The sequence below is a fragment of the Heterodontus francisci genome, chromosome 1 (assembly GCF_036365525.1).
Source record: "Heterodontus francisci isolate sHetFra1 chromosome 1, sHetFra1.hap1, whole genome shotgun sequence".
Classification (NCBI taxonomy): Eukaryota; Metazoa; Chordata; class Chondrichthyes; order Heterodontiformes; family Heterodontidae; genus Heterodontus; species Heterodontus francisci.
In genome coordinates, this window is record NC_090371.1 from 42,601,257 (window position 1) to 42,627,989 (window position 26,733).

The window sequence follows — 26,733 nt, forward strand, 5'->3', positions numbered from 1 at the left end:
GAGCAGATGAAACCTTGGGTTTAACATCTAATTGAAAAGACAGCACTTCCAACAATGTCACACAACCTCCGTACAACGATGAATTTTCAGCCTAGATTTTGTGCTCAAGTCTCTGAAGTGAGACTGCACAGATCTCAGTAATAACATGGAATACCTGAGAATAGACATCATTTAAAACTGGTCCACGAAATCATGACATGACTGGTTCCGTATCGCACAAGGTGTACTGTATCCACAGATCCATGGCAGAAGCTCTCTCTAAATATCTGACTTAAGTTGACAGGTGTTTTTTCCACTTGCCTTTCATACGCTTTATAGTAGCAGCTTCAATTAGAGTGGGTGGGTTAGGTTTTGCTACTAAGAGCTAACTGTTGCTCTCCATTGCCTGAAGCAGTGGTCAAAAACAAACGATATTCTGAACCCCAATGCACCACCCAATACTTCCGTAACCTGTCAGTCACTCATCTTCAAAGTAAACATTTTGTCAATTTTGCATGCAAATGTATTGCAGTACTAGGGGACGATACTGAAATGTTCTCCTACAAACCCACCAAACCTATAACATGTTTGCACTCGTATAACACATTATGAAAAGCTTTGAGATGCTTTTCTGTGATCAATTACTTTTGAAATGCAGTGACGATTACAAGTCTGCAGCCTACATGTGCCCTCCAAAGTTACCCATATGACCTACAACCTTTTAGATTAGCAAGAAAACAAGAGCATGTACCTTTGTTACAGTACATTAGAAACCACAAATTGCATTTAAACAGAATAGAAATAACTACTGGGTAATAATGTCTTGAAGGTTTTCAGTTTCAAGCTGTTCCTGACAGCATGAACCCAGGGCTAATGCCGATTTGAACTCACTTATTGTGAATGTGTAAATGAGTTTGCCTAGTGAATTGAAGATAGATACACAGAATTCAGAGAAACTTTGGAAACGTGCTCCCTAGAGCCACCTAGTGGTGAACCTGCAGCTACATCATGAGAATGAACATAAAAAAAAGAGCACTGAATCTTCTATTTGCCGCCAACAGCAATCAAATAACTTTGGGCTAGTCAGTATGCATAGTATGTATCTCCTGGATAGAATACTGACAAATGATATATAAAAGAAGTATAGAAAAAAAACAAAGCCTGTATCTTCAAAATACAATTCCATCTTAAACCCATATTAGTTCTCAAATAAAAACAAGAAATGCTGGAACCACTCAGCAGGTCTGGCAGCATCTGTGGAAAGAGAAGCAGAGTTAACGTTTCGAGTCAGTGACCCTTCATCGGGTTCTCTGAAGTTACTTCCAAAAAGGCAAGAACCATTTTCACTTTCTCCCACTTCTGCTCCTGCCTCAAATACCGATGCTGTTCTAAAGATGCTTTCAGTAGTCTGTATATTTCTCAGGTGCAAGCATAACGAGTGTTGAACCAAATGAAGGGGAGGAGTGTGTGCCAGTCAGTGTGGATCTATCTAAACTCATACACCACATAGGTAATGCCCTACCAAATTCAGTAAAGTTTTACAAATTTCACAGGAGCAGCATTTTAAGAATCATGAATTCCACAATTTCACCTACTGAAATTGTAAATTTCACAGATTTTAAAAAACCATGAAAACAATTTTAAAACAAATTCAAGGGAGGTTTCTGGTTTCAAATGGCATTGTATACTCAAAAACTACTGTAAAAAGCTGACTATAAACTTTACTCAATTCCATGAATGAGAGCATGGAGCAATCTACAACTGTCTCTTCATTCCCTGTCTGTGTTTACACGCGTCCACTGAGTTTGTTGGAATTGTCAGACAGTACCGTGCGAGCCTTGCAAGGTGGGAATTCTACGTTCCAGAGTTCCAAAACTTCAGCACAGGCAAAGTACGATCTGCTTCCTTTGCAATGCTTTTATAAGCAGGAATCTCCAGCCTACAGTTCTTGTCAAAGCCAGGCATTGTATCAAATGAGTTTATATCCATCAACAAGCACATTTATGCAGGATCAGCGATACACAGCTTTCAGGAACACTGCAGGTGGTTGTTGAAACCTGAGCTTTCTCTTCACCACGACTTTTCTCCGTAGCAGTAACATTGTTTGCTTTGCCATGTAAAAAAAACACCCTGTTGAGCACAAGCATTTAATTCAGCGTCAGAGTGTTGTTCGTTTGACTGTGCTTCAGCCCAGACCAGTGCATCCATTACTTTATTGCAAGCTTTGTGGATTGCGACGTGTCGAGATTCAAACCAAGTGATTAAATCCATCAGTCATGGAGCATTGTTGGCAACAAACTGAACCTCCATATTAAGCTGAGCATTGCTTAGAAGGGTTACAATGTCTGTTCAAACCAGCATTTTTGATGTCATTGTGAGCTCTTCGGAGACAAAGTCTAAGTAGTTTTTCAGGTGAGCTGCATGATATTGTACTGCCTGAAACCAAGAATTCCAAGTGTAATTACTGGCTCTGGAGGAAGGGTGACATTTTGTTCCCCAATTTCAGCCACATTTGCAATGTGAAGCTTGTGGTTAAGGCAGCTTTTGAGAATTTATTTTTTAAATGTAGCTGACTGGTTTGTTGATTTTACCAAACTCGTTTTCCCACAGCTCAATGCTAAGAGAAATTATATGCGCATTACACATAATATGGACAGCGTTAGGCATTAAACCTTGGAACAGATTTGCCCCGACAACCAATTTTATCTGCAGCGCGCCTGTGGAAGAGTCTGTCACTCTAGAATTGGCCTTTATAGCCACTCCAGGCGCTGCTTCACAAACCACTGACCACCTCCAGGCACTTACCCAATGTCTCTCGAGACAAGGAGGCCAAAGAAGGCATTAAACCTTGGAGCAGATTTGAAAGACTGTCACGCAAGTTGCCTTGTCACTAAAGAAATCTACACCGTATTTTGAAACGGTTTTATCGCTTGGGAAACTCTGCTGCAATTAACAGCTTCTAAGTGGACATAGTCTACAAGCACTTTCCTGACTGTACATCTTCGGCCTTATCAAATATAAAATCAAACAAAACATGCAGCACAGTTGTTTTGCTCTTCAGTAGACTCATCATAAATAACTGCAAATAACTGCAAAAGACTTGTTGGGGAATATAGGGACAGGCGGGGATGTGGTAGGAATATGGAATTAGTGTAGCATTAGTATAAATGGGTGGTTGATGGTCGGCACAGACTCAGTAGGCCGAAGGGCCTGTTTCAGTGCTGTATCTCTAAACTAAACTACATCTCCTCACAATGTGTAGCAAAAACCTTTGCTAGGTAGTCCTGTGGTAGTTTATTTGCACTTGGCAAGAAACCACCATTTTGCACAAAATGTTGAATGAATACCAGCAATTTGGGGTGATCACGTTTTCCCAATGGTATGTTGGCGCTAAAGCCTGGCTCGGGTATAAAATTAAAACCCAACCCGACCACAGCCAACCCGAACCCAACCCCTTTAATATTTTTTTGCACCCGACCTGACCCAAATCTCCTTCATCTGTTATGGCAGCAGGCTATTCCTGCAGCTGGAGTTGTGGGGAATCATGGGTAAGCCTGATCCAGTGACTTCCCGGAAGCAGAGTCCAGTCCGACCCGAACCCAACACATGCAGTCAAGTCTAGTCGAGTTCAGGTCAGGTAGCCAGGCTTTAGTTGGCGCTTGCAAAAGCATCCACATGGTCCATTGTAACCAAATGCAAATTCTCTGAGCTCTCTGTCCACTTATTAAAAGGAAATAAAAGCGTTAAGTGGCGCTGAACCTCTTGTTCTCCATCTGTAATCCAATTAAACATTGCAACTTGCACAAAACAGTATTCCAAAATTGGCATGCAGAAGTTGGCTTCCAAAAGCTTTCACTCGATGTGCTGTAGTAATGGTTGTGGCCATTTTTGATTTGCTCATTCTGGCATTCTCACTTATCTGTTAATACTTAAGATTGTTTTTCAAAACTGCACCAGAAGCCCTCCCTCATCTACCAATCAGTGAGTTGAACCTTGAGTCAAATCACTAAAATGCATGATGTGTGCAATATGCCGAACAATTAGTGAGGTGAGCCTTGTATCAAAGAATAAAACGCATGAAATTTGCAAAATGGCTGATTTCACAGAAAACCCAAGATTTCACCAAGGACCATCCAAGCCACATTTTTCATGGTCAGGAATTTGGTAGTGCCCTATACATAGGTCCACGTTACTGCAGGAGTCACTGTATCACAACCACCTCCAATTCCAAGGATTCTGGGCTGATTTTAACACTGCCACTCAATGAGTTAAACCAACTTAGCATTGATCAGAAATGAAGAGTCAATGTCAACTCTTGGGGAAACTGCATCAGAAACACCAAGTTTCCAACTTAGCTTTGGTTTAATTGTAAAAAGGAGCACATTCCGGTTACAGTATTGCCAAATGGAATTGGTGACACTGGGCTTTACCGCAGAATATTTCAATGCCAAACTTCTGCCAAATTATAGGAACGTAGAAACAGGAGGACCTGAAGCCTGTTCCGCCATTCAATGAGATAATGGCTGATCGGCAACCCAACTCCAAATATCCACCTTTGCCCCATATACCTTTGGCTAACAAAGTTCTATTGATCTCAGATTTAAAATTAACAATTGACCTAGTTCCAAACTTCTACTACCCTTTGTGTATGGAAGTGCTTGCTAATTTCACTCCTGAGGGGTCTGGCTAACTTTTAGACTATGCCCCTAGTCCTTGACTTTGTGGGGATCCGGGAAATGTGATGTCTTTCTTCAGAATGATTCTAAAAGAACTTGCACTGCACCTCTTCCAGCCTCTTTGTATTTATTGAAGTTTGACATTATGTATAACCGTTATTGTTAAACACAAAATGCACAGACCACTTCCCTCACACTACTGGAGGAAAGGCAGTTGGAGCATGGTTGTGGAAGCACCCGACGGACTGCAGTCATTCAAGAAGGGCCGCCACCACCTCCTCAGGGTGATAAATCCAGCCCTACTAGTATCACAAGAACTAATAAACGAAAAGGGCAGCTTAAGATCATGTGTTGGAAAATCCTATGCGAGTCACATGCAATTTGTAACACCAACAGCGTTATGCAATGGAAAACGGAAGAAAAAACAGAGCCTGGAAATCAGCAGGCTTCAGAAATTGTTCAGAAAGGAGATGTGCAATTAGCACTGTGCATTAGAAAGGATTAACTGAAAAAAATTCAAATCTCATCTCTAGCATGGATGACAATGTCATCCACAACTAGAATAGACTATCCTTGCAACGATTTCGTAGAAAAGGTTACTCGCAATTGGAGCTATAAAAAATATTGAGATTCCAGATCTGCAGTATAAAGCCAAAAGACAGTTGAGAAATATAAAAAATATACAACTCTGAAGTTCAGAAGTGCTTCAAACTATTCAATGCAATTTGTGAATACAAGAGTCAGCCCACGGCAATCTAGAAGTACAGCATTGTAGTGATCTGAAGATTTGAGTTCCAGGCAACTCGAAGTGTTTTTGTTGCAAAAGCCATCAGTTCTTAAACTGCTCACTGGGTGGAGCAATGCCAAGGCAACAGGTTCCTTTTGGGGTGGATAGAGGGGAATAAGAAAGGAGAAAATAACTTCCCTCACTGGAATTTTTGCTGTTGGAGACCCATCCAATTAGAAGTGGTGCAGGAATTTAAAACAAGAAAGCTAGTGAAAAGTTCAGGGGAATTTGAGGTAGCTTGAAGCCATTTGAATTAGCTTCCAGAAGGAAATTCAGCTGCAGCTACGACAAGAACATCCCAAAGGCCAGAAATGAACTCTTGCTAGTAGACAGACAGCTTGGACCTGATGAAGAGTAAGTCCCATTATCACTTCAGATTCCCTTTAGCTTACAATGGAGATGTCAAGAATGCAGAACTTCGACCGACAGGTAGGACAGGGCACCCGATTGGAAAGCCATGTTTCTGGATGTTGCTGATCTTGGCGGCTGGCGAACCACTTCCCCATACAGGTCAGGCACCACATGGGGCGACAGTAACATTGCTGACATTCACCCTCATTTGGCTCCTGACAGATTTTGATGAGTTTGATGTTAGCGGCTGTCTGCATGCAGCCAATACATGGCTCCACTTCCTGTTTCAAAGGAACATTTTACAATTAGAAAATGTCAGCCAATAGCACGAGCTAAGGATTTAATGAGATCATTCACTTACTTTTAACATTAAAGTTCAGTTCATACACACAATGATCTATTTCCAATATCAGTTTTAAAATAAAAACAAACCCAACTCCTCCACCACTTGTTTTGATTAGAATTGGTAGAATTTTGGTAACTCTATGCTGCATCCACTCAAGGTCAATCGTTGCCAGGTACAATATCACCTCAATTTGTATTCTATCCTTTGGCTAATGCAATTTGACACCTCATTTCTCTTTATAACTATAAAGAGAAAAAAAAACTTGCACTTGTGTAGCACCTTACACAACCTCAAGGCATTTCAAACAGCTTTACAATCAATTACTTTTTTGAAAAAGTTACAACCAGAATACTAATTGTTAAAATCTAGCTATTCGAAACTAACAACTGGTTTAATCAAAACCTAACATTTAGCTTTATTAGAATTTTTCTTTCTAGTATAAGTAGGAAAACTTAGCAACAGGGTACAGTATAGACTAAATGTCAAGGTAGAAGGATTCTGGTTTACTTGCAGCAAAAAGGCGAGACCTTGATAGCAGACACTGAACACAGCTTCTGAGAACAAATGTAGATTTGTCTCCCAATGAGATAAGAGACTACGGAATGTAAAGCATGAAGATAAAGTAGTCAACGCAATGGGGTTAGCAATACATTTAGCAACAGAAGAATGATTTTTGCTTGGTTAAGAAAGAGATCCTTTAACACAAGGCTAATGATGATTGGGGGAAGGGAGGGTTAATTGGAAGGTAGCCAGGATAATAAGCATTGGCTGTGTCTCTGTACAGTTGATCAATTTTCGAACAAGAGGGGAGAAAGCTTGAAGACTAGAAAACCGCAAGAGCAAATAGTTATGCACTCTACTGTCCAATTTCTAATAGGGGTAGTACAATCTGTGTTAGACTGTTAATCATGGCCCGAGTCTGTAATTATAGTTTATCTGAAAACTTAATAAACTTGTCCTTAACTATCTCAATAAAGTCAATCCACAACAAAGCTCTGCTGCCAAGTTGGTTTCTGCCTTAGAAAGGGGCATAAACCCCCACTATCTTATCTAATCTTACAGCAGTAATGTAGGAAACACTGCAGCCAATTTGTTCATAGCAAAGTCCTCGAAAGAGCACTGCGATGATTAGCAGATAAACTATTAGGTGTTGGTTGAGGAACAAACATTAGCCAGGATTCCAGAGAGAACTCCCCTTGTTCTATTTCGAACTGTTCCATGGGATCTTTTAGGTCCTTCTAAGAGTTAAGATCTCATCCGAAAGACAGACGGTGGTTTCAACAATTGCTCCTAATAACACTGAGATTTCCTTTACCACTGTTACATGGTTTGTTTCATTAAAACTTACAATCCATTATTTGGTTCTTTGTTCTGAGACAATTTCACATTTGTAAGCCCAGTTTCCTAAAAATCCAAATCCTTCTAAATGTTGAACTGCTGGAAGAGGGCTGAAAGATGTGAGAGATTGTAGACTAATCACCGATCATGGCCAGTCTGTGCATAGCAGTAATTAGAGAGTCAAACAGAATTCAGAGCCAAATCACCAAGTCAATAGTTTAATTCAGAGTAAATGACGTTAACAGTGTACTCCCCCATCTTGAATATTGCATTTAAAGAAAACAAAGCCCTAATGAGTAGTGCAGGTTAGTTTGATAAGGCAGATCCCTGGTGTCACAAGTGCACGCTAAGAGGAAGGAAGAGACATTCTTGCATTCTTGAAACAAGGTATGCAAGAGGAGGCCTTATGAATACTCAAGGCACAAAATGGATAATATTAGCCAGAATTTGGTGGAGCATGCCTTGTTACACTTTATCCCTTCCTCTTGAGCTCAAAAATATTTTTGCGTCAAAAGCTGTTCGAAGTGCAGGCTGATGCAGAGGGCAATGGGGCATTTGGGATCTAGGTAAATGACAGGACGAATAGTCTATTTCCTTAATGAGTATGAAGGATTGAGAACGAAAAACAGGAATGTAGAGAAGGAAAGTTTGAATTGGAGGCAAATCAGGTAAAGATACAGAAATAAAGAGGGAAAGAAAGATTGGATTGAGAGAAAAAGTGACTTTTTTCTTAAATATTATATACCTCCATGAACAACCTGCAGGAATGAGATTCCAGTTTCAGTTTCTGGATTGGAGAGATTGAGTGACAATGCAGGAACATAAATCTCATTAAAAGGGTTCTTACACTGTTAAGTACCAGCCCCAACATTTTATACTGAGTTCAATTGGTAATTAGTGTGCAATTGTTTAAACTAAAAGCAAAATACTGCGGTTGTCAAAAATCCTAAATAAAAACAAAGTGCTGGAAATACTCAGCAGGTCTAACAGCATCAGTGGAGACAGAACAGTGTTAACATTTCAGGTCGATAACCTGATGAAAGGTCACAGACTTGAAACATTAACTCTTCTCTCTCCACAGATGCTGCCAAACTTGTGGAGTATTTCCAGCAGTTTTAATTTCTTGAAACTCATGGGGAGGTCAGCAGTGAGCTATTTTGGCAGAGTGGTGCCAAATGGCCAGCAATTTATGGTGATTCGAAACCCATGGGGTATCTCTTCCTCACACAAATTGCTGCACAATTTACAACAAAATAATGACGAATGCATTAAACTCACCGTTATTTTTCCAACAAGTTCTGGCTCATTAATGTACAGCATTATTTCAAGTTCAACTGCTGCTGCAGGACAAGGGAACATGAGCACAAACTAGATAAAGGCAAATTCAGCACCAATGACAGGAAGTACTGCTCAATGGGAGTTTAAAATCTAGAATGGTCTTCTAGGTGGAAAAACAAACTTTGGAATCATTTGAGACAGTTGTAAACTGTGATTAGAGTAGGGGTGCAGGAGGCGAACTGCAGATTTCCTTGGAAGGATTAGCCAGATGGGACCAATAACCTCCCTCATCCATACTAACCTTCAAGCCTCATTACTTGCTCCGCTTACATTTTTCAACAATGCTAAAATCAGACGAACTTGCTTCGGACATCCTCATCCAAGCCAGTTAGAGCTCGCAGTCGCAGCTCACACATAACCACAGTGGGGCTTTTTAAAAAAAAATTGTTTGGGGGATTTAGGAGTCACTGGCTAGGCCAGCATATTGCCCATCCCCAACTGCCCTTGAGAAGGTGGTGGTGAGCCGCCTTCTTGAACCGCTACAGTGCTGTTAGGAAGGGAGTTCAGGATTTTGACCCAGCGACAGTGAAGGAACGGCACTATAGTTCCAAGTCGGGATAGTGAGAGACTTGGAGGGGAACTTGCAGTCAGTGGTGTTCTCGTGCATCTGCTGTCCTCGTCCTTCTAGGTGATAGAGGCCGCAGGTTTGGAAGGTGCTCTCTAGGGAGCTTTGGTGAGTTGCTGCAGTGCATCTTGTAGATGGTGCACAGTGCTGCCACTGTGCATCGGTGGATGGGGTGCCAATCAAGCGGGCTGCTTTGTCCTGGATGGTGTCGAGCTTCTTGATTGTTGTTGGAGCTGCACCCATCCAGGCAAGTGGAGGTTTTTCCAACACACTCCTGACTTGTGCCTTGCAGATGATGGAAGGCATTGGGGGGACAGCAGGCGAGTTACACGCCGCAGAATTCCCAGCCTCTGACCTGCTCTGGTAGCCACAGCATTTATGTGGCTGGTCCAGTTCAATTTCTGGTCAATGGTGACCCCCAGGATGTTGATAGTGGGGGAATTCAGCGATGGTAATGTCACTGAACGTCAAGAGGAGATGGTTCAATTCTCTCTTGATTGAGATGGTCATTGCCTGGTACTTGTGTGATGCAAATGTTACTTGCCACTTATCAGCCCAAGCCTGGATATTGTCCAGGTCTTGCTGCATTTGGACATGGGCTGCTGCAATATCTGAGTCGTCGTGAACAGTGCTGAACATTGTGCAATCATTGGCGAACATCCCCACTTCTAACCTTATGATGGAGGGAAGGTCACTGATCAAGCAGCTGAAGGTGGCTAGGCCTGTGACACTGCCCTGACGAAAACCCGGAGTGATGTCCTGGGACTGAGATGATCGACTTCCAACAACCAAAACCATCTTCCTTTGTGCTAGGTATGACTCCAGCCAGCAGAGAGTTTTCCCCCTGATTCCCTTTGGCTCCTTGATGTCAAGGGCAGTCACCCTCACCACACCTCTTGAGTTCAGCTCTTTTGTCCATGTTTGGAACAAGGCTGTAATGAGGTCAGGAGCTGAGTGGCCCTGGTGAAACCCAAACTGATCACCAGTGAGCAGGTTATTGATGAGCATGTGTTGCTTGCTAGCATCGTCAACGACCCCTTCCATCACTTTACTGAAGATCAGGAGTAGACTGATAGGGCAGTAATTGGCCGGTTTGGATAGCCACTGCTTTTGCTGCATACACTTTATTCTTGCCCATTCTGCTACCTCACTGTCTCAGGGTGAACATCAACATAACTGACTCGAGCTTCTGACCCCATATTCTATCCAACACAAAGACTGAGAAAGTTTATAATTTCCAATTCCTTATAAATTTATGGCTCCAAGTCAGAAATAAAAGCACGTTTTTCTCCTTAAAATAATTTAGGCATCCTAGTGTGAAATGCTCTCAAAACTTTGCACAGTCCAGCCTGCATTCCCTGGTCAGCCATGGCAGAAATACTTTTTGGAATATTTTAAGACAAGTGCAATCTCCCCCCCTCCATCCTCCCCCCACCCCCCCACAAAGTCCTTGTGAGTTTCTGATCTCAGCTTTACTGTTAGTAGAAAGCATCAATCAAAGGCTACACTTGGTGGCAAGGAAGATAAAGGTACTTTTCTATTCTAAGATTTAACCCAGCAAAAAGATGCAAAGGCCAAAGGGTATAATAAACTGGCCAATGTGCAGTCAGTTCTCTGCTTCTACTGTATTCACGTTGTATGGATACTAACTTCTGTAGCATTACCTGGTACAAGAAACATATTTTGTTTCGACTTCCTCATAAAAAAGCTCCCTTTCTCCAACTGCTAAGGTGAAGATTTATTGATTGTATTAAGGAACTTAATCATTACTTGGGCAACCATTCGAAAGGGAGGCTGGAAAGCCACATATTCGATATAGATCTATAGAACAAACTGCAGATGCTGAAGGGAGGAGGCTGGGTCTACATGCCATCTCTCCCAACTGGAAATGGGGACTAGGGTGTACAAAATAAAACTGGTTGAGTGGGTCCTGAGGGAAAATATGGAAAACGCCTTTATCACTAATTCAGAAAGTTAAAATACTAATAACTTGTATTTTATATAATGCCTTTAATGTAGTAAACCTTCCCAAGGCACTTCACAGAAGTGCTACAAAGAAAATTTGACACTGAACCACATAAGGAGATATTTGGGCAGTTGACCAAAAGCTTGGTCAAAGAGGTACGTTTTAAGGAACGTCTTAAAGGAGGAAAGAGAGATAAGCAAGGTGGAGAGGTTTAGGGATGGAGTTCCACAGCTTAAGGCCTAGGTAGGCTTAAGGCACAGCCATCAATAGCAGAGTGAAGAAAATCAGGATGCTCAAAAGGCCAGGCTTGAAGGAGCATAAATATCTAGGAGGGTTATAGGACTGAAGGCGGTTAAACGGATAGGGAGGAGGCGAGGCCATGCAGTGATTTGAAAACAAGGGTGCGAATTTTAAAATCGAGGCATTGCTGGACCTGGAACCAACAAAGGCCAGCAAGCACAGGGTTGATGAAACTTAATGAGTGTTAGGGTATCAACAGAGTTTTGGATGAACATAATTAAATGGTTCAATGACAATGGACAGACAGATCCATAGATTCAGAGGATATAAAGGATATGCTTCATATCTCACTTTCAGACAAAGGACCAGGCCCAGCATTAATTCTGTGTGGCTGTGTTGTCACACCGTGATACAGGTAAAAAGAAAGTTTGATTTTTATAACATAGGAACATGGGAGCAGGAATAGACCATTCAGCCCATTGAGCCTGCTCCGCCATTCAATACAATCATGGCTGATCATTCACTTCAATGCCTGTTTCCCCACACTATCCCCATATCCTTTTACATCAATCGTATTTAGAAATCTGTCAATCTCTGCTTTAAACATACTCAATGACTGAGCTTCCACAGCCCTGGGGTAGAGAATTCCAAAGATTCACAACCCTCTGATAAAAGAAATTTCTCATCTCTGTCCTAAGTGGCTACCCCTTATTTTGAAATTGTGTCCCCTGGTTCCAGACTCCCCATCCAGGGGAAACATCTTACCTGCATCTATCCTGTCTATCCCTTTTAAGTATTTTGTAGATTTCAATGAGGTCACCTCACATCCTTCAAATCTCTAGAGAATACAGGCCCAGTTTCCCCAATCTCTCTTCAAAGGGCAGTCCCGCCATCCGGGAACGTCTGGTGAACCTTTGTTGCACTCCCTCGATGGCAATAATACCCTTTCTAAGGTAAGGGGACCAAACCTGCACAGTACTCCAGCTGCTGTCTAACCAAGGTTCTATACAATTGAAGCAAGACTTCACTACTCCTGTACTCAAACCCTCTTGCGATAAAGGCTAACATACTATTAGCCTTCTTAATTGCTTGCTGCACCTGCACGCTAGCTTTCAGCGACTTATTGACGAGGACACCAGGTCCCTTTGTACATCTAAACTTTCTATTCTCTTACCATTTAAGAAATACTCTGCACATCTGTTCCTCCTACCAAAGTGGATAACCTCACATTTTCCCCCATTATATTCCATCGGCCATGTTCTTGCCCACTCACTAAGTCTGTCCAAATGCCGTGGAAGCTGCTTTCATTCTTCCTCACAACACATTCTCACCTAGTTTTGCGTCATCCACGAATTTGGAAATATTACATTTATTCCCCACATCCATTGATACATATTATGAACAGCTGGGGCCCCAAGTACTGATCCTTGTGATACCCCAGTAGTCACAGCCTGCCAATGCGAGAACGACCCGTTTATTCCTACTCTCTGCTTTCTGCATGTTAACCAATTCCTAATCCATGCCAGTATATTACCACCTATCCCATGCGCTTTAATTTTGCTAACCAACCTCCTGTGGGGGACTTTATCAAAAGCCATCTGAAAATCCAAGTATACCACGTCCACCAACTCCCCTTTATCAATTCTGTTAGTAACATCCTCAAATGACTTCAACGGGTTCGTCAAACATGCTTTTCCATTCATAAATCCATGTTGACTATGCCCAATTAGATCATTATTATCCAAGTGTCCATTTATCACATCCTTTGGAATAGATTCTAGCATTTTCTCAATGACTGATATAAGGCTAATAGGTCTGTAGTTCCCCGTTTTCTCTCTCCTTCCCTTCTTAAATAGTGGGGTGACATTTGCTACCTTCCTATCTGCAGGAACCGTTCCAGAATCTATAGAATTTTGGAAGATGATCACCAATGCATCCACTATCTCCACAGCTACCTCTTTCAACTCTCTGCGATGTAGAAAACCAGGTCCCGAGGACTTATCAACCTTCAGCCCCATTAATTTCTCCAATACAATCTTCTTACTAATATGAATTTCCTTCAATTCCTCATTCTCCCTAGTCCCTCGGAGCACTAATTCTGGGAGAGTTCTTGTATATTCCTGTGAAGACGAACACAAAGTAATCATTTAGCTTCTCTGCCATTTCTCTATTCCCCATTATAAATTCTCCTGACGCTGCCTGTAATGGACCCACATTTGTCTTAGCCAAACATTCCTTTTTACATACCTATAGAAGCTTTTACACTCTGTTTTTAGCTAGTTTATATTCATATTCTATTCTCCCTTTATCAGTTTCATGGTCCTCCTTTGCTGTATTCTAAAATTCTCCCAATCCTCAGGTTTACCACTATTTCTGGCAACTTTATAGGCCTTTTCTTTTAATCTTATACAATCTATAACTTCCTTTGTTAGACACAGTTGACTGACACTTTTTGGGATTTTGTGCCTTGAAGGAGTGTATAGTTGCTGTAAACTATGTAATAAATCTTTCAAGGCTTTCCATTGCCTATGTACTGTCATACCTTTTAATGTATTTTCCCCTCATACCTTCATAATTTTCTTTGTTCAAATTTAACACCCTAGCTTCAGATTGAACTACCTCACTTTCAAACATAATGTAAAATTCTATCATGTTATGGTCACTCATCCCTAAAGGCTCTTTTACAACAAAATTAAGAATTAGCCCTTTCTCATCACATTATACTAGATCTAAAATAGCCTGCTCTCCAGTCAGTTCCTCAACATACTGCTCTAGAAAACCATCCCTAACACACTCCAGAAATTCGGCCTTCACAGCATTAGTGCTCATTAGGTTTACCCAGTCTATATGCAGATGGAAGTCACCTACAATCACTATATTACACATGCTTCTCTAATCTCCTGATTCATATCATGCCCCACACCACCACTACTGTTTGGTGACCTACAAACAGCTCCTACCAATATATGCTGCCCCTTGCTATTTTAGCTCCACCCAAACAGATTCCACATTGTGTTCTTCCGATCGGAGATCCTCCCTTACTAATCTACTTATCAGCGTAACACCACCTCCTTTTCACCTGTCCTTCCTAAATGTTGAATACCCTTGAATATTCAGTTCCCAGGTCTTGGTCACCCTGTAGCTAAGTATCCGTAATGGCATATAGATCATACCCATTTACGTCTATCTGTGCCTTGAAATCAGCTACCTTGTTGCAAATGCTGTGTGCATTCAGGTAAAGCTCCCTTAACCATGTCTTTTTGACATTATGCTGCATTCTATGCATCCTACCTTTGTTTCGCCTGCCTTCTAATTTAGCTTCCTACTTTTCTACTTCCTGTTACCAGCTTTACTTCCTTCCAATTTGAACTATCCCTCAGGTGCCATCACACTGACAAGCTAGTTTAAACCCTCCCCAACTGCACTAGCAAATCTTCCTGCGAGGATATTAATCTTGGTCTCGTTAAGGTGTAGCCCGTCCATCTTGTACAGGTCCCACCTGCCCAAGAAACAGTCCCAATACCTCAGAAATCTGATTCCCTCCCTCCTTCACCAATTCTTCAGCCATGCGTTCAATCAATCCTCCTATTCCTATGCTCACTAGCATGCGGCACTGGGAGTAATAAAATCTGCTTTCAGGACCTCATCCCTCTTCCTACCTATGTCATTGGTACCAATGTGGACTGCGACCTCTGGCTGGTCACCATCCCCCAGAAGGATGTCTTGCAGCTCCTCCATGAAATCCTTGCCCCTGGCACCAGGAAGGCAACACACCATTCTGGAGTCACGTTCACTGCTGCAGAAACGCCTGTCTGATCCTTGACTACTGAATCCCCTATCACTATTGCTCTTCCACTCTTGTTCCCTTCCTCCTGTGCAGCTGAGCCACCCGTGGTGCCAGATACTTTGCTCTGGCTGCACTCCCTGGGGAACTATCACCCTCACCAGTATTCAAAATGGAAAACCATTTAGCAAGCAAGATAGACTCAAGGGACCGCTGCACCAGCTGCCTAGCTTTCTTAGGCTGCCTGGCGGTTACCCATTCCCTCTCTGCCTGCATGCTCCTAACCTGCGGTGTGACCATCTCCCTAAACGTGCTATTCACGGAGTCCTCCGTCTCGCGGATGCACAACAGTGACTCCAGCCGCCACTCAAGTTGTGAAACCTGGAGCTCAAGCTTCTGCAGCCTTCCTGCAGATGTATTCGTCTAGGACGTACATTGCGTCCATAGAACCACAGAAAAGTTACGGCAGAGAAGGCCATTCAGCCCATCGTGTCTGTGTCAGCTGAAAAAACTAGCTGCCCAATCTAATCCCATCTTCCAGCACCTGGTCCATAGCCTTGCAGGTTACAGCACTACAGGTGCATGTCCTTTTAAATGAGTTGGGGGTTTCTGCCTCCACCACCAATCCAGGCAGTGAATTCCAGACACCCACCACCCTCTGGGTGAAAATGCTTTTCCTCATGTTCCTTCTAATCCTTCTACCAATCACCTTAAATCTGTGTACCCCGGTAATTGACCTCTCCGCTAGAGAAACAGATCCTTCCTTTCTACTCTAGCTAGGCCTCTCAATTTTGTACACCTCAATTAAGTCACCTCTCAGCTTCCTCTGTTCTAAGGAAAACAACCCTTGTCAATCCAATCTTTCCGCATAGCTGCAACTTTCAAGCCCTGGCAACATTCTTGCAAATGACCTCTATACCTCACGCCAGAGCAATTATGTCCTTCCTGTAATGTGACCAGAACTGTACACAATACTCCAGCTGTGGCCTAACCAGCGTTTTATACAGTTCCAGCATTACATCCCTGTTTTTGTATTCTATCCCTTGGCCAATAAAGGAAAGCATTCCATATGCCTTCTTCACCACTTTATCTACCTGTCCTGTCACCTTCAGGGACCTGTGGACATACACTCCAAGGTCTCTCACTTCTTTTACCCCTCTCAATATCCTCCCGTTTATTGTGTATTCCCTTGCTCCGTTTGCCCTCCCCAAATGCATTACCTCATACTTCTCCGGATTGAATTCCATTTGTCACTTTTCCGCACACTCAACCAAACCACTGATATAAGAACTAGGAGCAGGAGTATGCAATTTAGCCCCTTGAGCCTGCTCCGCCATTTAATACGATAATGGCTGATCTCACCTCGGCCTCAACTCCACTTTCCCGCCCGTTCTCCATAACCCTTCAACCCTTTACTAATTAAAAATCTATCTCCTCCTGAAATTTACTCAAAGTCCCGGCATCCACTGCACTCTGGGGTAGTGAATTCAACAGACTCACGACCCTTTGAAAGAAGTAATTTCTCCTCATCTGTTTTAAATCTGCTACACCTTATCCTAAAACTATGACCTCTCGTTCTAGATTGCCCCACCAGAGGATACATCGTCTCTACGTCTACTTTGTCAATCCCCTTAAACATTTTGTATACCTCAATACTTTAAGGGCATTTAAGTGGACATTGGATAGACACATGGATGAAAATGGAATAGTGTAGGTCAGATGGTTTCACAGGTCGGCGCAACATCGAGGGCCGAAGGGCCTGTACTGCGCTGTAATGTTCTAAAAAAAAAATTCTAATTCTAATTAGATCTCCTCTCATTCTTCTAAACGCCAGAGAGTAAAGGCCTAAACTGCTCAATCTCTCTTCTTAAGACAAACCCCTCATCTCTGGAATCAATCTAGTGAACCTCCTCTGAACTGCCTCCAATGCAACTACATCCCTCCTCAAGTAAGGGGATCAAAACTATATGCAATACTCCAGGTGCGGTCTCACTAATGCCTTGTACAGGTGAAGAAACACTTCCCCACTTTTATACTCTAATCCTTTAGCAATAAATTCCGAAAATCCATTTGCCTTCCTTATTACCTGCTGCACCTGCATACTAGTTTTCTGCGATTCATGCAAGAGGACACCCAGATCCCTCTGCACCAAAGCATTCGGATGTTTCTCTCCATTTAGAGGGGAGATGGTGGTATTATCACTGGACTAGTAACCCAGAGACCCAGGGTATTGATCTGGGGCCATGGGTTCGAACCCCACCACAGCAAAAGGTGGAATTTGAATTTAATTAATAAATCTGGAATTAAAAGCTAGTCTAATGATGGCCATGAAACCATTGTCGATTGTTGTAAAAACCCATCTGGTTCACTAATGTCCTTTAGGGAAGGAAATCTGCTGTCCTTACCTGGTCTGGCCTACATGTGACTCCAGAACCACAGCAATGTGGTTAACTCTTACATGCCCTCTGAAACGGCCTAGCAAGCCACTCAGTTGTACCTAACCGCTACGAAGTCAATAAAAAAAATGAAACTGGACGGACCACCCGGCATCGACCTAGGCACTGGAAACGACAACGGCAAACCCAGCCCTGCCGACCCTGCAAAGTCCTCCTTACTAACATATGGGGGCTTGTGCCAAAGTTGGGAGAGCTGTCCCACAGACTGGTCAAGCAACAGCCTGACATAGTCATCCACATGGAATCATACCTTACAATGTCCCAGACACTACAATCACTAACCCAGGGTATGTCCTGTCCCACCAGCAGGACAGACCCAGCAGAGGTGGCGGGACAGTGGTCTACATTAGGGAGGGAGTTGCCCTGGGAGTCCTCGACATCGACTCCGGACCCCATGAAGTCTCATAGCATCAGGTCAAACATGGGCAAGGTAACCTCCTGCTGATTACCACCCTCCCTCACCTGATGACTCAGTACTCCATGTTGAACGCCACTTGGAGGAAGCACTGAGGGTGGCAAGGGCACAAAATGTACTCTGGGTGGGGGGATCAAAGAACAGTACAGCACAGGAACAGGCCATTCGGCCCTCCAAGCATGCACCGATCTTGATGCCTGCCTAAACTAAAACCTTCTGCACTTCCGGGGACCGTATCCCTCTATTCCCATCCTATTTATGTATTTGTCAAGATGCCTCTTAAACATCGCTATCGTACCTGCTTCCACCACCTCCCAGGGCAGCAAGTTCCAGGCACTCACCAACCTCTGCGTAAAAAAACTTGCCTCGCACATCCCCTCTAAACTTTGCCCCCCGCACCTTAAATCTATGTCCCCTAGTAACTGACTCTTCCACCCTGGGAAAAAGCTTCTGACTATCCACTCTGTCCATGCCGCTCATAAATTTGTAAACCTCGATCATGTCGCCCATCCACCTCCATCGTTCCAGTGAAAACAATCCTAGTTGATCTAACCTCTCCTCATAGCTAATGCCCTCCAGACCAGGCAACATCCTGGTAAACCTCTTCTGTACCCTCTCCAGACCAGAATTGTACGCAGTATTCCAAGTGTGGCCTAACAAAGGTTCTGCACAGCTGCAGCATGACTTGCCAATTTTTATACTCTATGCCCCGACCGATGAAGGCAAGCATGCCGTATGCCTTCTTGACTACCTTATCCACCTACGTTGCCACTTTCAGTGATCTGTGGACCTGTACACCCAGATCTCTCTGCCTGTCAATACTCCTAAGGATTCTGCCATTTACTGTATACTTCCCACCTGTATTAGACCTTCCAAAATGCATTACCTCAGATTTGTCGGGATTAAACTCCATCAGGCCCTGGGGACCTATCTACCTTAATGATTTGCAAGACGCCCAACACCACCTTTTTGATATCAACATGACCCAGACTACCTACACTCCCTTCCCTAGACTCATCATCCACCAAGTCCTTCTCTTTGGTGAATACTGATGAAAAGTACTCATTTAGTACCTTGCTCATTTCCTCTGGCTCCACGCGTGGATTCCCTCCTCTGTCCTTGAGTGGGCTACCCCTTTCCCTGGATACCCTCTTGCTCCTTATATACATATAAAAAGCCTTGGGATTCTCCTTAATCCTGTTTGCCAATGACTTCTCAGAACCCCTTTTAGCCCTCCTGACTCCTTGCTTAAGTTCCTTCCTGCTTTCTTTATATTCCTCAAGGGCTTTGGCTGTTCCCAGCCTTCCAGCCCTTACGAATGCTTCCTTTTTCTTTTTGACCAGGCTCACAATATCCCTCGTTATCCAAGGTTCCCGAAACTTGCCAAACTTATCCTCATCCTCACAGGAACATGCCAGTCCTGGATTCTAATCAACTGACTTTTGAAAGACTCCCACATGTCAGATGTTGATTTACCTTCAAACAGCCGCCCCCAATCTAAATTCTTCAGTTCCTGCCTAATATTGTTATAATTAGCCTTCCCCCAATTTAGCACCTTCACCTGAGGACTACTCTTATCCTTATCCACAAGTACCTTAAAACTTATGGAATTATAGTCACTGTTCACGAAATGCTCCCCTACTGAAAGTTCGACCACCTGGCTGGGCTCATTCCCCAATACGAGGTCCAGTACGGCCCCTTCCCTAGTTGAACTACCTACATATTGTTTCAAGAAGGCCTCCTGGATGCCTCTTACAAATTCTGCCCCATCCAAGCCCCTAGCACTAAGTGAGTCCCAGTCAATATGGGGGAAGTTAAAATCACCCACCACAACAACCCTGTTGCTTTTACATCTTTCCGAAAATTCAATTAAGTTATTAAGACACAACCTTCCCTTAGCAAATCCATACTGATTATCCCTGATTAATCCGTGCCTTTCTAAGTGGCAGTTTATCCTATCTCATAGAATTGATTTTAATAACTTACCCACCACCGAGGTCAGAATGACCAGCCTACAATTATTTGGCCTATCCCTTGCATCCTTTTTAAATAATGGTACAACGCTTGCAGACTTCCAATCCTCTGGTACCTCGCCTATATCCAGTGAGGATCTGAAGATGATCCAAAGAGCATCTGCTATTTCCTCCCTGTTTCCTTTAACAACCTGGGATACAATCCATCCAGCTCTGGTAATTTATCCACTTTCAAGGATGTCCGACCCTCTAGTACTTCCTCTCTCTCATTTTGCTTATCGTATCTAGTATTTCACGCTCCTCTTTTACTACAATGTTTGCATCATCCCTCTCCTTTGTGAAGACAGAGAAAAAAAACTCATTCCACTTGGCTGAGCTGACCTGCCATACCGTAACTTTAAAAACTATTTACTACAATTAAAATGAGTAGAATAACTTACCAGTTGCTCACCAATCTACATCTTCCCCGTACTGAAGAAAGAGCCAGCTACTGCAGGCTGAAAAAAGGTAGAAGAAAGGAGCACCTCCCTCATTCACCAAACTCCCACTTTACACACTGTGCACTCAAAACAGCATTCAGTGCAGACCTGATTACCTAATATGTACCTGACTAACAGATGGATGATACCGTTGGTTCAACTCCACCTGAATCTTGAACGTGTCAAGAAACATGTCACTTAGAGACTGATGGATGACTACATTATGGGCATTTCGAACTGTTGTGTGGAGCTTCTCACGCAGTTCACCATACTCTGTCGAATTCAGCCTGCAAGTAAACAAAGATAAAGTGAACTTCAATTTCTGAAGTGAAATAATTTTAGTTACTTTCTTTCTGCTTCACCACCCACTCACCAAAAAAATCTGCTTCCCAATTGGTGCGGTTGGTTAAGGGCAGGAGTTGGGGTTTGTGGGGGGAGGGTGCTGCGGAAAGGGTAGAAGACATAATGCTGGTGTTAACAGGAGGAAATCGGGAATCAGATCTATAAGGCAAGACGGTATGGTTTCAAGTTTTAATCAGGAAAACTAAATGCAGCTGAAGATTGGACTCCATTACCCACCTAATGTCGAATGGCTTGACATTCGGATTGATGCTGCACACTCGGATTGTGAGGAATTGTACAGGAGTATTCAGGTCAGGACACAGCTCATGCTGTCTTGATTCAGTCAATGTGAGGTGAATGTCCTGCTGCTGTGCTATATGAACATTGTATGTAGTCACCTTCATCACCCAGGTATCTGTGACAATAACTCGAGCTCCTGGCGCTCCAGAAGCAAATTTATCAATCCTTCGGAACTCAATATTAACAGAAGATGCCACAGCTCTCCAACCAGACTGTGGAAGGGCATAGTGTGCAAGGCTTCTGGCTATTGGATGGTTGCCCCACTTATTTAAGGACCAGTACACCACAACGAGGCTAGCAACGGCAGGGATGAGCACAGCAATCGCTAAGTAAATCAACCAACCCTCGCTTACTAGAAAGTAGAACTGCTTTTCACCAGAAGATGCAACACACATTCCTGCATAGTAACCTGCAATAAACAAACAGTGGCAAGAGAGATGAGCAACATGTGTAAAGAGCATTTCGGTAAAAGATAATTTAATAACTATTGACATTTTCATCAAATGAAGAAAGTTGCTCTCATTGTTTCTCCAACCTTCCCTTTCTCTTCAATATAAACCTTACATTCATATAATATTTTACACTTTTTGAAGTGCAGTGGCCATTTCCTAGGCAAATACAACAGCCATTCTGTGCACAGCAATTTCCCACAACAAGCCATGAGATGAATAACCAGTCAACCTACTTTCAGGCAACATTGGCTGAGGGGGGAATGTTGCGCAAGCACCAGGAGAGATGATTACTCTTTATATGCCATGTGATCATCAACATCCATTTGCACAACAAGAAAAGGCAGGACTCTGGTTTAATGTTTCATTCCAAGAATAGTACCTTCAGCAGTGCAGCACTCCCTTCATACTGCACTAAGGGTGAACAAGAAAGTAGGTGAAAGAGAGGAAATAGTGGGTACTTCTAACCAAAGGAGTGATTCAAGTTGAGCAACAATTCTGAAGGTTCAATCCTTAGAACAAAGAAGAAAGAAAATTACAGCACAGGAACAGGCCCTTCGGCCCTCCAAGCCTGCGCCGATCCAGATCCTCTACCTAAACATGTCGCCTATTTTCTAAGGGTCTGTATCTCTTTGCTTCCTGCCCATTCATGTATTTGTCTAGATACATCTTAAAAGACGCTATCGTGCCCGCGTCTACCACCTCCGCTGGCAACGCGTTCCAGTCACCCACCACCCTCTGCGTAAAGAACTTTCCACGCATATCCCCCCCTAAACTTTTCCCCTCTCACTTTGAACTCGTGACCCCTAGTATTTGAATCCCCCACTCTGGGAAAAAGCTTCTTGCTATCCACCCTGTCTATACCTCTCATGATTTTGTACACCTCAATCAGGTCCCCCCTCAACCTCCACCTTTCTAATGAAAATAATCCTAATCTACTCAACCTCTCTTCATAGCTAGCACCCTCCATACCAGGCAACATCCTGGTGAACCTCCTCTGCACCCTCTCCAAAGCATCCACATCCTTTTGGTAATGTGGCGACCAGAACTGCACCCAGTATTCCAAATGTGGCCGAACCAAAGTCCTATACAACTGTAACATGACCTGCCAACTCTTGTACTCAATACCCTGTCCGATGAAGGAAAGCATGCCGTATGCCTTCTTGAACACTCTATTTACCTGCGTTGCCACCTTCAGGGAACAATGGACCTGAACACCCAAATCTCTCTGTACATCAGTTTTCCCCAGGACTTTTCCATTTACTGTATAGTTCACTCTTGAATTGGATCTTCCAAAATGCATCACCTCGCATTTACCCTGATTGAACTCCATCTGCCATTTCTCTGCCCAACTCTCCAATCTATCTATATTCTGCTGTATTCTCTGACAGTCCCCTTCACTATCTGCTACTCCACCAATCTTGGTGTCGTCTGCAAACTTGCTAATCAGATCACCTATACATTCCTCCAAATCATTTATGTATATCACAAACAACAGTGGTCCCAGCACGGATCCCTGTGGAACACCACTGGTCACACGTCTCCATTTTGAGAAACTCCCTTCCACTGCTACTCTCTGTCTCCTGTTGCCCAGCCAGTTCTTTATCCATCTAGCTAGTACACCCTGGACCCCATGCGACTTCACTTTCTCCACAGCCTACCATGGGGAACCTTATCAAACGCCTTACTGAAGTCCATGTATATGACATCTACAGCCCTTCTCTCATCAATCAACTTTGTCACTTCCTCAAAGAATTCTATTAAGTTGGTAAGACATGACCTTCCCTGCACAAAACCATGTTGCCTATCACTGATAAGCCCATTTTCTTCCAAATGGGAAGAGATCCTATCCCTCAGTATCTTCTCCAGCAGCTTCCCTACCACTGACGTCAGGCTCACCGGTCTATAATTACCTGGATTATCCCTGCTACCCTTCTTAAACAAGGGGACAACATTAGCAATTCTCCAGTCCTCCGGGACCTCACCCGTGTTTAAGGATGCTGCAAAGATATCTGTTAAGGCCCCAGCTATTTCCTCTCTCGCTTCCCTCAGTAACCTGGGATAGATCCCATCCGGACCTGGGGACTTGTCCACCTTAATGCCTTTTAGAATACCCAACACTTCCTCCCTCCTTATGCCGACTTGACCTAGAGTAATCAAACATCTGTCCCTAACCTCAACATCCGTCATGTCCCTCTCCTCGGTGAATACCGATGCAAAGTACTCGTTTAGAATCTCACCCATTTTCTCTGACTCCACGCATAACTTTCCTCCTTTGTCCTTGAGTGGGCCAATCCTTTCTCTAGTTACCCTCTTGCTCCTTATATATGAATAAAAGGCTTTGGGATTTTCCTTAACCCTGTTTGCTAAAGATATTTCATGACCCCTTTTAGCCCTCTTAATTCCTCGTTTCAGATTGGTCCTACATTCCCGATATTCTTCCAAAGCTTCGTCTTTCTTCAGCCGCCTAGACCTTATGTATGCTTCCTTTTTCCTCTTAGCTAGTCTCACAATTTCACCTGTCATCCATGGTTCCCTAATCATGCCATTTCTATCCCTCATTTTCACAGGAACATGTCTCTCCTGCACGCTAATCAACCTCTCTTTAAAAGACTCCCACATATCAAATCTGGATTTACCTTCAAACAGCTGCTCCCAATCTACATTCCCCAGCTCCTGCCGAATTTTGGTATAGTTGGCCTTCCCCCAATTTAGCACTCTTCCTTTAGGACCACTCTCGTCTTTGTCCATGAGTATTCTAAAACTTACGGAATTGTGATCACTATTCCCAAAGTAGTCCCCTACTTAGTCCCTGATCATTTCTGATTTGCATAAACAACCTGGATTCAGAAAAACTTTTGGTCATCTGCCCAAATATATCCTTAAATGGCTGAGTGTCAAAGTTGGTCACATTTACAAATGATACTACAAAAATATGAATTAGGAGCAGAAGGCGGCCATTTGGCCCCTCTAACCTGCCCCGCCATTCAATAAGATCATGGCTGATCTGTTTGCTTTTCGAACTCCATACTCTACCCCAAATAACCTTTAATTCCCTTGCCCAATAAGAATCTATCTACATCTGCCTTAAAAATATTCAATGACCCCGCCTCCACCCCCTTCTGAGGCAGAGAGTTCCAAAGTCTCACAGTCCTCAGAGAAAAAATTTCTCCTCATCTCTGTCCTAAAAGGGTGACCCATATTTTAAAACAGTCCTGGACTCACCCAAAGAAACATCCTTTCCACATCCACCTTGTCAAGACAGCTCAGGATCTTACATACTTCAATCAAGTCTCCCCTCACTCTTCTATACTCCAGTGAAAACAAGCCCAGTCTGTCCTCAACCTGCTCATTCCAGCTATCAATCTAGTAAAATAAAAGCAAAATACTGCAGATGCTGGAAATCTGAAATAAAAACAAGAAATGCTGGAAATACTCAGCAGGTTTGGCAGCACCTGTGGAGAGAGAAGCAGAGTTACTCCGTTTAAGTAATACTCCGCTTTTTTATTCTTCCTGTCAAAGTGAACAACTTCACATTTTCCCACCTTATACTGCCAGATTTTTGCCTGCTCACTCAACCTATCTATATTGGTCTGCAACCTCCTTATGTCCTCTTCACAACATACTTTCTTACCTATCTTTGTGTTATTTGCAAATTTAGCTACCATGCCATTGCTCCCCTCATCCAAGTCATTCGGTGGATCTGCTGAGTCTGATGAAGCAGCCAAATATCTACTTAAACACTTTTAAAATTTGAAAGCAGGCAGATCTATATTAAATTCTAAAGTGGTACTTCCAGGTGTTGAATAGAGGAGAAAAAATGGGGAACATTCTTATCCAATGAATGCTGGTGAACTGCCTATTATACAGTGACAGTAGACTCATTACAAAGCCCAGGTCAGGCAGCATTATCGGATGGAGAAACAGAATTAACATTTCATGTCATTGACCTATCATTAGAACTATTACAAAGGTCAATCTGAAACAATAACTCTCTCTCTTAATGAAGTACAACTCTATGGGATGCATTTCAAAGGAAGCTATGTAATTTTCTGGTTAGACTGCACCTCAGGTAGTGTTCAGTTCTGGTTAATGAGGCACGTGCAAAACTGTCCATACTCAGGACCACAAGAGTAACTCTACTCTCAGAAGACTGATATGAGGAAAGATCTGAAACATTGAGACTGCTCAGCCTTGTAAGGAGGCAAATCTTACAAGTAAAGCTTAAAGGTAATGTAAAATAATCAAATGAATAGAAAGTTAAGTTGGAATACTAGTTCAAAGTAAACTATGCGTAAATATGTATATAAGCCAATAAGATGTCCCCCAACCCCCTTCCCGCTCCCCTCCTGGTTCCCCTCCCTCCTTCTTCTGCCCTGACCTAGTGGCAGCAGCGAGTGCACAGTGACGGTGGCCGCCGTCCTGCGGATGTGGTAGTGGGTGAAGGCCAGATCCTCGCTGCCCAGCTGCTCGGACAGCAAATCCTGCACCGTCACCCCCGCCGAGCGGAACTCGGTCGGAGTAAAGACGAAGCAGAAAGACAGGACGATGTAGAAAAGACTGAATGCGGCCTCAGGACTGTCCATCCTCGCCTCGGCCCGGCGGTCGCCGTGGAGACCCAGATATCCGGCGCAAGCCCCGCCCTATCCCTTTGGCCCATACGCATGCGTAGAACCTGCTGTGTGAAGGGAAGTGGAGTTTTGGGGGATTTGCAGTCAGTCCACTGATTGGGATAAAAGGAAAAACAAAAGCTTGCATTTATATCGCACCTTTAATGTAGTAAAACATCCCAATGTTCTTGCATGAAAAGGCAGCTCATTATTCGAATTATAGACCCCAGGAATTTCTTAGCAAAGCGATTTATCATCACACACGGTAACTGACTGCTAATCTGGTCAAAGCCATGTTTATTTTATTAAGACTGAAATGAAACTTGCATTTATACAGCA

General features: G+C 43.2%; 1 protein-coding gene across 1 annotated transcript; it reads right to left on the reverse strand.

Moving 5' to 3' along the window:
- Window positions 1-4,765: 4,765 nt before the first annotated feature.
- tmem129 (transmembrane protein 129, E3 ubiquitin protein ligase) lies at window positions 4,766-26,432 on the reverse strand. Its single transcript, XM_068045712.1, has 4 exons — window positions 26,166-26,432; window positions 21,273-21,744; window positions 20,821-20,980; window positions 4,766-6,074 (listed from the first exon to the last, which is right to left on the reverse strand). Exons 1-4 carry the CDS (start codon window positions 26,368-26,370, stop codon window positions 5,826-5,828), a joined length of 1,086 nt encoding a protein of 361 aa, XP_067901813.1. The 5' UTR covers window positions 26,371-26,432; the 3' UTR covers window positions 4,766-5,825.
- Window positions 26,433-26,733: the final 301 nt, after the last annotated feature.

Coding starts and splice junctions, on each gene's coding strand:
- tmem129 (XM_068045712.1), bottom strand. CDS start 26,370: ATGGACAGTCCTGAGGCCGCATTCAGTCTTTTCTACATCGTCCTGTCT. Junction 21,745..26,165: donor GCACTCGCTGCTGCCACTAG/GTCAGGGCAGAA, acceptor TGTTTATTGCAG/GTTACTATGCAGGAATGTGT. Junction 20,981..21,272: donor GTCAAGCCATTCGACATTAG/GTGGGTAATGGA, acceptor GTTTACTTGCAG/GCTGAATTCGACAGAGTATG.